Source organism: Felis catus, chromosome E1 (genome assembly GCF_018350175.1).
Source record: "Felis catus isolate Fca126 chromosome E1, F.catus_Fca126_mat1.0, whole genome shotgun sequence".
NCBI classification, from domain to species: Eukaryota; Metazoa; Chordata; class Mammalia; order Carnivora; family Felidae; genus Felis; species Felis catus.
The window spans coordinates 25,070,828-25,087,934 of record NC_058381.1 but is presented as its reverse complement, the minus strand read 5'-3'; the positions used below and the strand labels follow the sequence as shown (position 1 = coordinate 25,087,934).

Genomic DNA, 17,107 nt, shown 5'->3' with positions numbered 1-17,107 from the left:
CTGCTCTTGCTTTTATTGCCATCTCTTTGTTGCCACTTCAGATGAAAAGGCCCCATGAGGCAGGAAACAGATGATACACATGGTATTCTGGTAACTCTGTTACATGACTTTACTATGCAAATGAGTTTTATCCCATGAGGTTTCATGCTCTGGTATGTTGCCTTCTCCTGGTGAACTTTTCTGATACCCTTTCTTATTTAATCTATAACTGGCATCTGTGTTCCAATGATATTATTTCTCCTAGCCTCTACAAAGCCTGCAGCATACTGATAATGTTCTGTCTTTGTGGTTGAAAATAAATGGATAAATGGCCTAATCTCATCACCCCTGACTTGAGGGTGAGCTCACATATAAGCTGTTTTAGGATGTCAGAATTGTAAAAAAGAGGTGCAATAGCCACTAGTCACATGTGGCTATTGAACACTTACATGTGCCTGATTCAAATTAAGAAGTATTATAGTTCCAAAGACTTAGTAAAAAGGAATCTAAAATATGTCATCAATAATTCTTTTATTGATCACATGTTGAAATGATACTGTTTTGGATTTATATAAATATACATATGTGTGTGTGTGTGTATATATATATATATGTCAAATACAAATATATATTTTTATATATATAAATAAAACATACCATTATAATTAAAAAGTTGTAAAATAGGCAGTTCCTTGTTTTTGTCATTTTGAAGAATTCAGAAAATTTTCAAGAAAAGCTATTATGGTCATATAAATAGAAATTTGATCCAGGATGTTACTGATGTAATTCTGGAAGTAAATGTGGAAGTATGGTATTTGCTCAAAGACTCTAGTTTGGGTTATGTTTTCTTTTTCCTCATGTAGAGTAAAACGAGAGTGAGTCACCTAACATGATACATAGCCATGGGATCATTTTAAACTCCTTTCCTCCCTTACACCCCTTTTCCAATTCCTCTTATTCCTTCCACTTCCAGGTTGTAGATGAGCATGAGAGTGTAGAACAGAGTCGGCGAGCACAAGCTGAGCCCATCAACCTGGACAGCTGCCTCCGTGCTTTCACCAGTGAGGAGGAACTAGGGGAAAATGAGATGTACTATTGTTCCAAGTGTAAGACCCACTGCTTGGCAACCAAGAAGCTGGATCTCTGGAGGCTTCCCCCTATCCTGGTATGTTTCAGCCCTGCCTCTGAGAGAGCAGGAGCCTAGCATAAAAGAAAGAAGCCATGAACTAATAGGAATTTTGTTACTTTTGAGAATAAAACCTTCCCTGTGGCAGTGCTTAAAACACTTGTGCTGTGCAAGGATTTTGTGTTGCACACAGGGATTAATTGTTCTACACGTGTTATTACCAGTTCTGTTCTGAAGGAGCATACAGGCTAGGAGAGAGAAGTCATTAATTGGAGAGAGAGACCATTAATTGTAGTTCAGTGCAGTATGTGAGAAGTGCCACAAGTTCTGCGTCTTGGTGAATTTGAACTTCAGGAGAAGGTGAAAGCACTTGTGGCTCTAGAGAGAGAATCTTTATGCTCGCCCTAAAGGGGCTGTAGAAGTACAGCTGAGCCTCAGTCTCCAGTCCCACTGTGCTTGGTCACATGGCCACAGCACAAGCACACAGGTGCACTTGGGCTTATGTGTGCTTTTACACGTGATTTACTACTTTTGCCTTTTTCCTTCATGGAATAGAAGATGCTTCTTGTTGCTCATCAGGAGAGTTTGAAGTGACAGATCTTCCTGTTCACTTAAGAAAATTTTTTCTGTACAGGTAGAAGTATCATAGCAAATGTAACTGTAAGGCATTGATATGTTTAAAAGAATATTTTTTAATGTTTAGTTTTGAGAGCACGTGAGCGAGTGCAAGTGGGGAGGGCAGAGAGAGAGGGAGACACAGAATCCGAAGCAGGCTCCAGGTTCTGAGCTGTCAGCACAGAGCCTGATGTGGGGGTCGAACTCATGGACTACAAGATCATGACCTGAGCCGAAGTCAGTCGCTTAACCGACTGAGCCACTCAGGTGCCCCAGGCATTGATATACTTTAACTAGACCTTGTGTGTACTTTTTTATTCATGTTTTTTTTTTTTTTATTACTATGTGAGACTGTAAATGTAGGTTTTTCTTTACTTAGACCAGAAAGACTTCCCAGGAATGGATGCCTAGGAAATTAATAACATTGATTAGCTAGCTCCAGGGATGAGAACTCTGGGAAGAGACGAAAAGGTCAGGGCAGGCTTGGGATAGGTAGGTGGGAAGGGGGCAAGTTTATTTTTAATTGAGGTATAATTAGCATGAAATTAAATGCATAGATTTTAAATGTCAGCTTGGTGAGTTTTAATAATTATATATACTTGTATAATAGTCACATAGAACATAAGCAGTAAAGGCATTTATATAAAAACTATGTTTTTGATATCTTTAAAGAATAATGAAAAATAAATATTATGTTGAGAGCTTGGTGGACTGCTGTAGATCCATATACCAGTATGTCCCTTAGGAAGAGTTTCTCTTTATATAAATAGTAAATTGTTAGTATTTAGGATAGAGATAGCCACCCAAAGATCTGTGCCCACACTAGACTGTATTATAACACTGTATAAAGATTAGAGGAATTTGTTGCTCTTGGAAAAGAAAAGAGAAGGCAAAAAGGAGAAGGGAGATTCTTATTATGCTCTTTAGGACATTGAAACTCCCTGGTGGGAACCAAAGGATATGGTAAGAAATGAGAAGCCTCCTATCGGAGATTGGGTAAGTTTCATCTGTGAAAATTCCTCCATTTTTCTTCAAAATATTCAGTATAGTCTTCTGTCTTCATGAGTATATTTGTGGATGGATATTCTGTGATGTTAAAGAAAGGTAAAGGTCAGTCTGGGTGACAGGCCCAGGAAACAGAGGAAAACATGCAAAATACAGACACCCAGGATGTTGCAGAAATTTGAGAGAGAATTTTGGATATGCATAGACTATGAAATTAGGGAGATTATCATGTTAGCTATATATCTAAAGGCCAGTGGCCACACTGATAACTCCATTAAATAATAAGATGCATTCTTTTTGAAAAAAATGTATATATTCTTGAACATGTATTAGACTTGAGGTTTTTTAAATGTAATTTTGTATCTTCAGAGCCCTTTAATGTAATTGTTTTCTACCTTTCCTTATCCAGATTATTCACCTTAAGCGATTTCAATTTGTAAATGGTCGATGGATAAAATCACAGAAAATTGTTAAATTTCCTCGTGAAAGTTTTGACCCTAGTGCTTTTTTGGTACCAAGAGACCCGGCTCTTTGTCAGTGTAAGCCACTCACACCCCAGGGGGATGACCTCTCTGAGCCCAGGGTTCTGCCAGGAGAGGTGAAGAAAGTGGATGCTCAGAATTCAACTGGGGAAGAGGATGTGTTCCTGAGCAAGAGCCCATCTTCACTCAGTGCAAACATCATCAGTAGCCCTAAAGGTGAGGAAGCCTGAAGGGCCTCATGGAGCCCAGATGTCACCCTGAGAGGGGCTTTCCTGGGACCCCTGTAGGTTGCACGTTTCCCTGTCTTCCACTCTGGAGCACCAGTTTGGTGTGAGGTAGAAGGAACCTATCTTGAATCAGACCTGTCTAGATTTGAGTCACCTGTGTGACTTTTAGCAAGAGATACAGTCTCTCATTTGTAAAAGTTCATAGTGTCTGAGGATTTGCTGCATCAAGAGTGAAGCACTTTACGTAATGCCTGACATATATGGTGATCATGAATAATAGTTGTCATCCTTGTTCCCTTATGGCGGAGGTTCTCAAAGTATAGTCTGGGAACCTCTAGAGGGTCTCTGAGAGACCCTTTCAGGGGACCTGAAGGATTAGAGTTCTTTCATAAAAATACTAAGACAGTATTTACCTTTTCACTTTCATTCTCTAACAGATATGTAGTGGAGTCAGAGCCAACATGATATGTGATGATACTGTCAGTGAAATATGTGCTTGTGTATTGTATTTTTTAAATTCCTCAGTTTTAATTTCTAATATGATTAATATTGATATATAACTTATATAAACAAAAGTTCTAAGGTCTTCAGCAATTTTTGAGTATATAGAGTATATATGGAAGTGAGTGAGGCTGTGACCAAAAACTTTGAGACCCACTACCTTACAGGATCTACAGAGGTAGAAATAGTAGAGAGTTCCCAATACTGTGCCTACCAATAGTAAGTACTTAATCATATTCTGTAATCTAATTTAACAAAGGAGAGTATGTATTTGTATTATGCCTTAGTCCAGTTGTTTGTTTTGAACTGAATCTGACCTAAATTATCTTTCTGCTATTTTATTTTTATTTTTATTTTATTTTATTTTATTTTATTTTATTTTATTTTATTTTATTTTATTTTATTTTATTTTATTTTATTTTATTTTATTCTATTTATTTCAAATCCAGTATAATTATTACACAGTGTTATATTTGTCTCAGGTGTACAACTTTCTGTTGTTTTTATTTTATTTTTTTTATTTTTCATCTTTCTGTTGTTTTTTTAAATTTATTAAACAAAATTTTTTGTCAACGTTTATTTTTGAGAGACAGAGAGAAAGGGGAAGGGCAGAGAGAGAGGGAGACACAGAATCCAAAGCAGGTTCTAGACTCTGAGCAGTCAGCACAGACCCTGACGCAAGACTCAAACTCACAAACTATGAGATCATGACCTGAGCCGAAGTCAGACGCTTAACCAGCTGAGCCACCCAGGCACCCCGTTGTGTTTGTTTGTTTGTTTTTAATGTTTTCGTTTATTTTTGAGAGTAAGAGAGAGAATGAGGGAGGTGAAGAGAGGGGGGGTACAGAGGATTTGAAGTAGGCTCTGTGCTGACAACAGAGAGCTCAGTGCAGGGTTTGAACCCATGAACAGCGAGATCATGATCTGAGCCAAAGTTGGATGCTCAACCAGTTGCTTGAGCCACCCAGGCGCCCCTCATCTTTCTGCTGTTTTTAAGTCCGTACATGGTACTTCACGTTTTTAGGACATTGCTGCCTGTAGGAGCTTGGCCTGAGGAAGACAAGAATGTAACTTTTCACTGCATGATAGGAATAAAAAGTAGCTGGTCAGAACACCCCTGTATTTACCTTTATGTGTACACTTGTGAAGTTTACTTCAAAGTTAGCATTTGGTGGCTGGTTAAACTTGTGGCATTTGGATTTAAGAATCTTTTCCTTTTCTCCCTTTCATAGGTTCTCCGTCTTCGTCAAGAAAGAGTGGAACTAGCTGTCCCTCCAGCAAAAATAGCAGCCCTAACAGTAGCCCTAGGACTTTAGGGAGGAGCAAAGGGAGGCTCCGGCTACCCCAGATTGGCAGCAAAAATAAACTGTCAAGTAGTAAGGAGAACTTGGATGCCAGCAAAGAGAATGGAGGTGGGCAAGTTTGTGAGCTGGCTGATTCCTTGAGCCGGGGGCACATGATGGGGGGTAGCCAAACTGAACTGGTCACCCCCCAGGACCACGAAGTAGCTCTGGCCAATGGATTTCTTTATGAGCATGAGGCATGTGGCAATGGCTACAGCAATGGTCAGCTTGAAAACCACAGTGAAGAAGACAGCACTGATGACCAAAGAGAAGATGTTTGTGTTAAGCCTATTTATAATCTATATGCAATTTCGGTAAGTGGTTTGTTGTATGGTTTTCAGAATGATCTGCACTTTTCAATGATTTGTTCACTCATCTCATTCATTCATTAATTCATTCATTCATCAGTTATTTTTTTCAGGACCTGCTTATTTGCTGGGCATTGAGCTTGGTGATAGACGAAGTTAGCAGTAGGTATCTTGGCCTTTTGGATAGAATTCATGATGCTCCCAGTGTATGCAGGGCATAGTAATGTAATCATTATAATTGGAGTCATGGGTTCAAGTCATGAAAAATTATGTACTCCTAAGAACTTTTCTTTCTAAAATATAATTACAAGTGTAAAATGGTAAGATTTGGAGCTTTTAAATTTTGATTTTTCTTTTTGTTTTGTTTTTAGAAAAAGGTAAATGGTTCCAAAACATCTTTCTTAATCACCTAAGTGATTGGTATTTTCCCCATTGTGTCCTAGGACTGTGCCCTGACCAGACTACTGTTAACTACTAACATACCTCTACTTTCTTCTCTCTTACAGTGCCATTCAGGAATTCTGGGTGGGGGCCATTACGTCACTTATGCCAAAAACCCAAACAGCAAGTGGTACTGTTATAATGACAGCAGCTGTAAGGTAAATATCCCCCGTCTTTGAATAAAAGAAACAAATGTCAACAGATCTGAGGGACATTTGCTGAAATAATAGACTTTGTACTCAATAGGAAATATTTCTGTTAGTATATAGGTGTCTTCAGTATTAAAGGAACAAAAACGATGTGCAGGGGCACCTGGGTGGCTCAGTGAGTTAAGCATCCAACTTTAGCTCAGGTCATGATCTCATCGTTTGTGAGTTCAAGCCCTACATCGGGCTCTCTGCTATCAGTGTGGAGCCTGCTTTGGATCTTCTGTCCCCCTCTGTCTCGCAAAAATAAACATTAAAAAGTATTTTTTTAAATGATGTACAGAGCACAGAATGAAAACATGAATGGTGAAGAAAAAGAAGGTATTTGTTAATGAGAAAAAGTTCTTATCTTTTGAGCTGTTAGAATTTGATGGTTTTTTCTTTGCTTTTAGTCATTCTTTTGACTGTCTGTGGTCAGAATATTTTCCCCAAAACAAACATTGAAAATAATGGGGCTTAGTTTAGGACAGGTATCAGACAGCCAAAATGTTAAGCTGATTGGAATCAGTCTGGTTTAGTAATTAAAGAGGGTTGGTTCTCCCTTCCCTAGCAAGGATTTAAGGCCACCATAGTAATGACTTTTTTATTAAAGGCTTTTCTTGCCTCTTCAGGAACTTCACCCTGATGAAATTGACACCGACTCTGCCTACATTCTTTTCTATGAGCAGCAGGGGATAGACTATGCACAATTTCTGCCAAAGATCGATGGCAAAAAGATGGCAGACACAAGCAGCATGGATGAAGACTTTGAGTCCGATTACAAAAAGTATTGTGTGTTACAGTAAAGCTACCACTCTGGCTGCTAGACAGGCTGGTGGTGAGGGAGATGACTCCCTGTAGCTGACATTTGGCAGAAGTTTCTCTGTGAAAGGCAAGCTAAATGTAGTTATTTTATCCTGTGACCCTGAAGCACAAAATAAAAATCCTAATTAAAATAGCAGTTAGCATAACAGTAGTAATACTTTGGTTTGGAAGTGTCTCACACAAGCTCTCTGGTAGAGAACTTTCAGGCGGAACCCACCATTAGCCTGTAAACAAAAGGGTTTGGCACCAGCCACCTGGGACCAAATAAGAACTAAATTGTGCTTGTCCAGATATAAACAAATGTAGTGAGTGTAGAGTTTACCAATAATCATAACAAAATGCTAAGAATTTCCTTGGAGTCAAAGTAAAACAAAAAATTGTAGTGTTGTCTGGGGACGACATGATATGCTACCTCCTTTTTCCTAAAGTTTTATTCCATTTTATTGACAAGATGTGAGAAAGCAAGTTCAGAAGGCGTGCAAAGGATTCTTACAGCATGGACACACATTTTTCTATTTATTTTTTAAACCATTTTCCCACTATTTCTATGCCTTTCTTGCTTTTTGTTTCTGTTGTCGTGTTTGTGTTTGAGACACAACCAGCCATTCATGGCAGAGGCATGTATATAAGTGGTCAGTCTGAAAGGGAGAATCTCTTAAGAGCTGTGTGCCTTCTACTCAGGGCCTTGGTTGGAGACCCTGTAGGGAAAAAAAAAAAATGTATCCTGGGAAATCCAGCTAAAAGAGCCCTCCAGATAGAGGCATCTTACCTTGAGGTTACTTCAAGTGTCCTCAAAAATGTATCCCCCACCACTGCTGAGTGCAGTAGGATAGTTGCCAACATTTGCACCATCGTCACATGCCCATGTTGCACAAAGAGCTTCTCAGAGGGAAAGCGGCATCTAAGCTGGATGGTGTTTTACAACTAGTGGTTGTTTGTTCTTTGTTTCTTTGTTTTGCACTTTAGAAAAAGAGAGAATACATGCAAATGAATTTTTTAAAACTTGTTCATATTTGATGGCTGTAAGGGCTATAAATTAACTTGAATATGGGGTATTTTGCCCCCATATTAAATTTAAAAACAAAACACATCCCAAACACTGATAGTGTGTATTTTTAATTTAATTGGTGGGTTTAGGAAGTAAACTTTTGGTTTTTTTGCATGTCTGGTTTTTTTTAATTCTGGAGTTTGTCTTTTTTTTCTTTCTTTTTTTAATAATTTCACAGTAATGGTCATCAGAAGTTACGTTTCTTGCTTACTTCATTTTTTCCTCTGATAATTCAAAACTGGAACAAAAGTATAAATGTTATTTATTTCAGGCAGCATTTTTTCCCCCTGTGTTGTTTTTAAATATATGTGAGGTGAACATTTCACTTTTATTTCAGTCTTTTTTTATTAATCTGGAACCTGGAAGTGATTCTCATTGTCAGATTTCATTAACCTTCCCTCCTCATAGATAGTAGGTACCAATGTAATTAAGCATTTGTGTTCTGATATCTGAGGCCGGTTATTATTCAGTTCTTCTCAGAGCATTTGGAAAGGTTGCCTTAAATGGCTACGTAAGTTTAAATGCTATTCAGAAAAAGACTAATTACAAGTAGGAAGGAGTGGCCTAAATGATAAAATATTATAAAGTCAGACAAAATGCAGGCTTTGTAAGTTTCATGATTTCAGTTATATAAAAATCTGTCCATTTCTACCTGGACAAGTCCCATGAAAAAGTGGAAGATTTTAAATAATTTACTTACAGATGTTTTATTTAAGCAGGTAGCACAATCTACTAATGTTGTTTGATCTGTGTTTGTTATATTGGTTGTAATTAATTTTTTAATTCATGACTAGCAGAAAATTTATTAAATTAACTATTAACTACATTCACCTTGTAAATTACTGTATAAAACTTGTTGACAATGCACTGACTTTAGAAAGATGTTAATGTACATAAATAGAGTGTAAATAAAATAGTGTTGATGTACTGAAATATGAACTGTATAAAAAAGTATTGGTAATTGTATATGGAGTGTACCTGTTTATCTGTAACTATTATCCAAACAAATTAAATACTGTGGATGCATCTATGTGCTGGTTTTCCTCTATACAAGTAAAGAAAAAAGTCAAATTCTTCAGCCTTTTCTCTCTGTGACCCTATTTAATTCTCCTACTCGAATAATACATACCTGACTTATAGAGTGGATGCTCCATTTCTGAGAGAATGGAAACTATTGAAGGTAGAACAAGATACCTGCAGTGGCCAGCTGAATTGATTTAAATTTTGCTCACATCCCTGTTAGGAAACTGTTTGGAAGGCATTGGGCAGTGTGGACAGGCGGGGGCTGCAGAGTTGGTGGTGAATGGAGAATTGATGTAGGAGGCCTTAATGATAGTTTTCTTGCAGATTAGGAGATGAGGTGAAGAGGAAGACTTCTCATTGAATATTCCTTGAAATGATCCTGGGTTTCTAGGGGATGCTGAGAAACCAAGAATGTCCTTGGTTGTCTCTCTGGGAGCCCTCCAAGGAAGCAATTGGCAGTATTGAGAAGAGTTGAAGATTTAGAGCTGTGGGTTCTTCACCCTCAGTCCCTGTTTATCTTTAAAAATAGACTGCCTACCTCTCAGCCTTATCTTAAGTAAATGAAGTATATAAAAGCCTGGCAGTTTCTTGGTAAGTGCTCATTGAATGTGAAATCCTACCCCCATGAGATTCAATCATGTTTTGTAAAAAGATTTGTTTTGTTTTTACTCTTGCTATACTAATGCTAAAAGAATTTAATAGCTCTTTGCTCACATTCTCAATAACAGGAATACACATTAAAAATGTATAGATGAAACATGTTGAATCAGCCGCAGTGGTAGCTTGTTTAAGGAGACAAACAGAAAAAGGATCCAGAAAGTCATCAACACTAAAACACAGTTCCTAAAGCGCCAGTCTGTGTCTCTATTTCTAGTTTCTGAGTGGCCCTTTAAATTGAGAGAGGTCTTTGGGGTGCCTGGGTGGCTCAGTCAGTTAAGCGTCCAACTTCAGCTCAGGTCATGATCTCATGGTTCATGAGTTCGAGCCTCTGTGCTGACAGCTCGGAGCCTGGAGCCTGCTTCGGATTCTGTGTCTCCCTCTCTCTCTGCCCCTCCCCTGTTCATGCTCTGTCTCTCTATGTCTCAAAAATAAATAAAACATTAAAATTAAATAAATAAATAAATAAATAAATAAATAAATAAATAAATAAATAAATAAATTGAGAGAGGTCTTCAGCCTTCCAGTCTCTCTGACTGAAGGTAGCATTTCTACATAAAAATCTCTCTGCCACATGGTGGCATTGCTCGCTGTGGGCTCCTTTCTCAAATGTAGACATTACTGAATTGAAGCAAACTGATGAATTGCCACATTTCCCCAACTATTTTAAAGGTTGTGTATAAGATTTTACTAGGCCAGAGCCAGAATATTAGCTTAGGGAAAAGAGATTCCAGTTCCCTTAATGATGTATCTGCAGGTTCCTTAGTATTGACATCACAAAATCCAGAATACACCCCTATGATCAGAGACTCATACAAGACAGAGCAAATAAAAATAGGATGTCTTTAGGTTCCTGAACAATGGGGAAGCAAAATAGTAAATAAGAGTCCAAGAATTGCAAACTCAGAGGCCTGTAGGGACCAGGTTTGGGAACAGAGTGTGAGAGAAGCGGGTTCAGCCATGGATGAGAATGGGGACTGGTAGGGACTAAGGTGGGTTCTAGGATGCACATCCATCTAAAGGCTCCCTTTGATTGTTGCCATGCAGGAATGTGGGCTCCAATGTTACCATATCTTTTTTTCCCCCAAAGAGAAACCAGAAATCCAGATATTAATGCAAAATACCCAATTTAGAAATGTTGGCAATTTTTAAAAAATTTTAGACATTGTACTGTTCAAATAAAGCCTATCTGCAAGCCAGATACAAGCCATAGGTACATGCCCTCTGTAAGTCAGACGGTTATGGATTTAAATCAGAAGTCAGATTGTAGGGGTGCCTGGGTAACCCAGATGAAAGTCCCACTCTTGATTTTGGTGCAGGTCATGATCTCATGGCTTGTAGGATCAAATCCCACATCAGGCTCCACATTATCAGCAAGAAGCCTGCTTGGGATTCTCTCTCTTCCTCTTTCTCTGCCCCTCCCCCATGTGTGCTCTCTCTCTCTCTCAAAATAAATAAACAAAAAAATTAGAAGTCAGACTGTAGCTCTACTATTATAACAGCTGTGCACTAAAAAGTTCCTTAGGTGCTCAAATTTTTCATGCCCGATGAGAACACCACTTCACTTCAAAAGGTTATTATAAGGAGTAGATAATCTATGTTAATAAGCACAGAATCTGACACATATTAGATACTCAGTATTCTTTCCTCATTTAGGGAAACAGAACACAGGTAAATACTGTAAAAGTAATGTTATGATCAAGTTCATTAGCAGTCCAGAGGCATGAAGCTAACAACATGTAAGCACGTTCTAGGTACAGAGCTCTGTGCTAAATTTTCTAGGGCAGCAGTTCCCAATCTGGCAATTCATCAGTATCATCAAAATCAACTAGAAGCTTGTTTAAAGTGATGATCCCGTCATTGTCTTATTAAACCTGTGTTCCATATCACTCTACAGTAAGATTTATGAGATCTTCTCCCATGCAGTCCAAGAATCTGCATTTTAAAGAGTTCCTCAAGAGAGAATGTTTTACAACCAGCCAGTTTGCACTGGTCATTTATGGAAACCACTGTTCCAGGGAATGAATCAGTATTCAGTCTAATTAGGGAATGATGATCTGTACATGCGCACATGCACACATGCAAGGAGGAGTAATAGTAATTAACCAAAGCTCCCTGGATATAATTGTCTTTGATGAAGTGCTGACTTGAGGACACTAGACAGTAGGCTATTGACAAAGTACTTTGGAAAAACCAAATGGGAAAGGGAAGTGAGGTGTGCCATGAAGCAAGAGCAAGATTTTATCAGAAGTGTGCAAAACAGTCTGGCAGTCTAGACAGACAAAGAAGCAGAGATATGTAGACCTGTAGCCTGAGCTAAAGGTGCTTGGGGAGCATGGTAGAAGATAACAGGAACCATGTTGTGAAAGCCTTTGAAGATCAGACCAGTTATAATAAAAGTTTCATGATGCCACGTTTTTGGTATGATTGCAAAACATTTTCATATGGTTTACATAAGTACACACTACATTTAGACCATTTTATTGATTTTTTTAATGTTTATTTTGAAAGAAGGGAGGGGCAGTGGGGGGTGTGGGGGGAGAGAGGAGAATCCAAAGCGGGCTCTGTGCCAGCACAGGGCTCTATCTCCCATCCAAGAGATCACGATCTGAGCCAATATCAAGAGTCCAACGCTTAACTGGCTGAGCCACCCAGGCCCTCCTAGACCATTTTATGGCAGTTTTTGTTTGCCATAATTTAACTCTCTTTTTCACACACACAATCCCCTTTTGCAGACATTTCTGTTCATAATGAACTTTGAACCTTACCGCAAGCCCAAGAGGAACACAGAAGGGTGCTGGGCTTATGGTACTCCAACCAGTTAAGTGGAAGAAAAAATGGAATCAGTCAAGAGGTGAGAGAAAAACTAGAAGAGCTTTGGAAAGGAAGAAGGCAAGCTGAGAGAGGAGCTGAGTGTGGCCTCAAGAATAGGAGGAGAGGAGGCCCAAAAAAGGAGAGTGAGCTGGTGAGGGCATCTAAGGCTTTTGGGGGCCACAGAAGCAGGCTTCTTTAATTCTCTTCAGCAGGATCCTCTGCTACTGATGGCTAAACCCCAGTGCTCAGTGGGTTTATAGGTCAAGTAGAAGGAAGGGGACTTCAGGTTGGTGATCAGCAGAGAGCCTCCCAGAATGCATCAGGAGATACCTATGGTGACCAAACCCTGCTATAGCCTCAAGTTCAGGGCAGTCATCTTAGCTGCCACCACAGAAAGCAATGAACTAGAAATCTAGTCTGAGTGTTTGCTCCTTGAAGGATTGTATGGGGGTGCCTGGGTGGCTTAGTTAAGCATCCGACTCTTGATTTCAGCTCAGGTTATAATCCCAGGATGTGAGTTTAAGCCTGGCATTGGGCTCCACACTGGGCATGGAGCCTGCTTAAAAAAAAAAAAAAAAAGAATTGTATGCCTTTGAACAGGTCACCTGTTCCTTTGCACCTCAGTTCCTATTCACCTTTGTGAATAATGAAAGGGTTGTGTTAAGTCAGTGGTCTTCAACTTTTAATTTGGAACATTGGGACTGGACCCTTACAACTGCATTTTATCTGAAGGACTGGTGGCTAGAGCAGGTGAGGTTGGAGTTGCTCAGGTTAAAGTGAGGGGGGAGGTAGGGTGCTGTTTGAGCAACTTGTGAGGGCTCTAATGTGTGGGGTCAGATGCCCATTAAAGCACCTTTGGTCTCTCAACATACAGAAAATTGTCATGCAGTGCTGGAGGAGCTCCCAGAGAATTGTCCCAAGCAACAAGATTTCCATTTGGTCTGGAAATCACTGTGGCCTCAGGGTGGATCTCTCCAAAACCATTTTGTTGCTCTCAGGACATCTGGGCAGGAAAAGACAGCCAGGAATTAGAGTGAAGGCTTGCCTCCCTCCCTGCAGAAACCACAGGTAGCACCTGGTGCCCGTGGCTGGGTATCCACAAGGAGCCAGCCCCAGGGCCTGTGACTTTCCATTGTGCCAGCTGAAGAAACACTGTTGCCACTCCTTGTTGCTTGCAGCTGTAAATAAACATCCTCTCACTTCTGAGAGTTGGGGAAGGGAGAGTTTATCTTTCATACATCAAATGTTTATTGAGTATCTACTACATGGCATAAAGGATAGTCTGGCACTTGGAACCAGAACAGTTGGAAGGGGTGCTTAGACATTGAGTGGACATCTCCTACTTACCAAATCCCATGCTATGCATGCCTCATTCATTATTAAATGCTCACCACAGCTCTGTGAGGGATGCTTTATCATCCCTTTCTATGGATGAGGAAACCGAGACTCAATAAATTAAGTCTCTTGTCCAAAGTATCCCACACATGGAACATTTCCGAGCTGCTTTCAAACTCAGGTTACTCTGGCTGCTTCTATTCCATACCTCACTTGTGCTTAGGCTGGAGTCTGTCATCCACCACTTAAGCTCTGGCAAGATGGTCAAGCACTCTGAACCCGCGTGGCTGCCTTTTTTTCTCTCCAACTGGATTACTTACTTATTACAAAAATATACAGCTCAGGAACAGCTTAGATACATAGGACAAGGTGGGAAAAGGTGTGGTGCTTTCATGCCCTCTCCAGACACCCCACTCCCCTCACATCTCCAAGGCTCACCAACCCAGTTCTCCAAACTCCGCCAGTGGGCTTCTTTGATGAAGGATTAGGGTTGCCATGACCCTGACTACTCTATAGTGTTGTGGTAAGCACTGAATGAAAAAGAGAATGTGATGGGGTGCCTGGCTGGCTCAATCAGAAAGAAGAGCACATGACTCAATCTCAGGGTTGTGGGTTCGAGCCCCATGTTAGGTGTAGAGATTACTTAAATAAGTGAATAAACTTAAAAAAAAAAGGTAATGTGAAACCATTTTACAACAGATAACACTTATGCAAATATGAAGTATTATTGTTACATAAGGAGAGGAAGTGGATGTCCTGAGAACAGCCTCCTCCTCCTGTTCCTGGAAGATAAAAACTCTTGGGAGCAAACAGCCATGAAGTGACTCTTAACTGACTCTTAACATCCTAGGTTTATTATCTCCACTTCTGGTGGCCCAGGGGCCTTGGGAGCTGGACAGAAGGAGGAAGGAGGGCGTAGGAGGGGAGGTGGGACTGGGGAGGGAGAAAGAAAGGACTCTGGGTCAACTCAAGGCCTGTAGCTCCAAACTGAACTTTGAACTGTCTGAAAATATCTTATCAGGCATTTAACAGGGATGCGATGGTACCAGAGGCAGGATAGGGAAGATGAGAATTGAATGAGCTATTCTTGGGAAGCCAGCCACCAGCTGTAGCAGCCATGAGATTCCTGTGCTCCCTACTGGCCCCCTGCCAAACCGGGCTACCTGATGATGCTTAGCCACTGAGGACAATGCCTCCTCCCTTAAACTGGGGCCTTTTCCTTCCTGGCCTTTCCCGGGAAGGGAGGGAGAACAATTGAGCCTAACCATTCTACCCAGGTGTTTGTCCCTGTAAGCCTGGGCCTAAACCAAATACCACATGTCTATCCAACCACCATGGCAGGCTCATCACACAGCAGGCCAACTCCTCAGCTGCCTTCCATTCGACTGGGGCTATGCTGAGCCCCAAAGAGGCAGCCCATTGTCTTTTCCCCCAGGGTTTATGAGCCCAACTTTAATTTTCTATCCTCTTCCATGATGATGGAAATGCTAGACCCCAATCCAAAATGGATACAGGTATCCCCCCACTTTCTGAAAGCTCACGTTATCGCACTTCACTTTTACAGACAACCTACATTAGTACCTGTTTTCACCAACTGAAAGAAATCCAAAGAGGATTTTCACTTTTATGAAAAAAGCCACTACCATACTAATATATATAGATCTTTCATGAAAGCTAAGTGGCACAACATGAACTTTCAGAAAGTGGGGGATACTCTTCACTTTACAACACTTCAGTTTATGGGAGGTTTCATAGAAATGCTCTACTTTTGGATAGTGAGGGAAACCTATGTCAAAAAAGAAAGAGCAAGGAAAAGAGAAGTGGAGAGAGAGAGAACAGGAAGGAAGAGAAAGCAAAGAAGGAAGGGAGAGAGAGAGAAGCATGCCTAGTGTGGACTCTAAGGAAATAATCACTATAAATTTGGAGTAAAGTCTAAACTCCATTACTTACTTGAAAAGAACATTGAGGGGCACCTGGGTGGCTCAGTCAGTTAAGCATTTTAGTTCAGGTCATGATCACACAGTTTTGTAGGTTTGAGCCCTTGCATCAGGCTCTGTGCTGACTGTGTGGAGCCTGCTTGGGATTCTCTCTCTCCCTCTCTCTCTCTGCCCTTCCCTTGCTCACACTGTCTCTGTCTCTTTCAAAAATAACTTAAAAAAATTTTTTTAAAGAAAGAAAAAGAAATTTGAGGTCAGGAACCGCTACGCTGCCTAGGTAATACCTTTCTGGAGGTAGCAGCTTGGGCACTGTGCCTGGCAAAGGCTTGGATGAAACATTTCATCTGTTACCCTGTTTGCATTGATAGTCCGTTGTGGAAAACCTTTTCCTCATCTAGAGCACAGGTCCCCTCCCTGAACTGGAACTATCACCAGATTCCACACTGCAGCGCCTCATGAATCCGCTTATATGCCGGCTGTGCTGGCCTGGCCACAGCAGCCTCAGGCTCAGTGAATGGTTACTCCCTGTGATTACACGGGTTTCCCTGGACCTTACTCTTATCCCCATAAAGTCCCACTCCCCATGTACATGTTGAAGGCAGCCTCTAGAGGGTATCTCAAGTATATCATCTATATCTATATCTATATCTATATCTTATCTATATATCTATATCTATATCATCTATCTATATCATCTATATCTATATAGGTATACACACACAAATTTGTTAGTATTTATTTTTGAGACAGGAAGAGAGAGAGAAACAGAGTATGAGCAGGGGAGGGGCAAAGAGAAGGAGACACAGAATCTGAAGCAGGCTCCAAGCTCTGAGCTGTCAGCACAGAGCCTGACGTGGGGCTCGAACCTAAGAACCGTGAGATCATGACCTGAGCCGACGTCAGACGCCTAACTGAGCCTCCCAGGTGCCCAAGTATGTCTTAAACTAATCCTTTCAGCTTGTCATGTGGTGTCCCTTGAGCAGGAACATCCAATCTCTGGTCCCCTCATGCAAAACTACCACTTCCTCCCCCAAATGTCCCCTCACAGAGTGAACACCAGGGGCAGAGTTGCTCACTAGGCCCTTAATCAGAGCTGCCAAATCAGCTGCCTGATCCCAAATCAGAGCTGCCTGGCCCCCACAAGCAGTGTTAGTGTTTAGATGAGATTGCTCTTTCCATTTTGTTTACATGAGATTGCTCTTTCCATTTTCATATGCCACGTCCATAACTTTTATGACCTGTTGAATAACAAGAAT

General features: G+C 40.5%; 1 protein-coding gene across 2 annotated transcripts in view; it reads left to right on the top strand.

Annotated features, from left to right (window-relative positions):
• The window catches only part of USP32 (ubiquitin specific peptidase 32), a 242,241-nt gene extending 233,130 nt beyond the window's left edge, over positions 1–9,111 (top strand). For both annotated transcript variants that reach the window (XM_003996605.6, XM_011289074.4), the window contains exons 30-34: positions 953–1,144; positions 3,135–3,423; positions 5,168–5,592; positions 6,093–6,185; positions 6,845–9,111. In XM_003996605.6, the coding sequence (XP_003996654.4) occupies positions 953–1,144; positions 3,135–3,423; positions 5,168–5,592; positions 6,093–6,185; positions 6,845–7,018 (1,173 nt within the window). In that variant the 3' untranslated portion in view covers positions 7,019–9,111. The remainder of the gene's footprint in view (positions 1–952; positions 1,145–3,134; positions 3,424–5,167; positions 5,593–6,092; positions 6,186–6,844) is intronic.
• Positions 9,112–17,107: the final 7,996 nt, after the last annotated feature.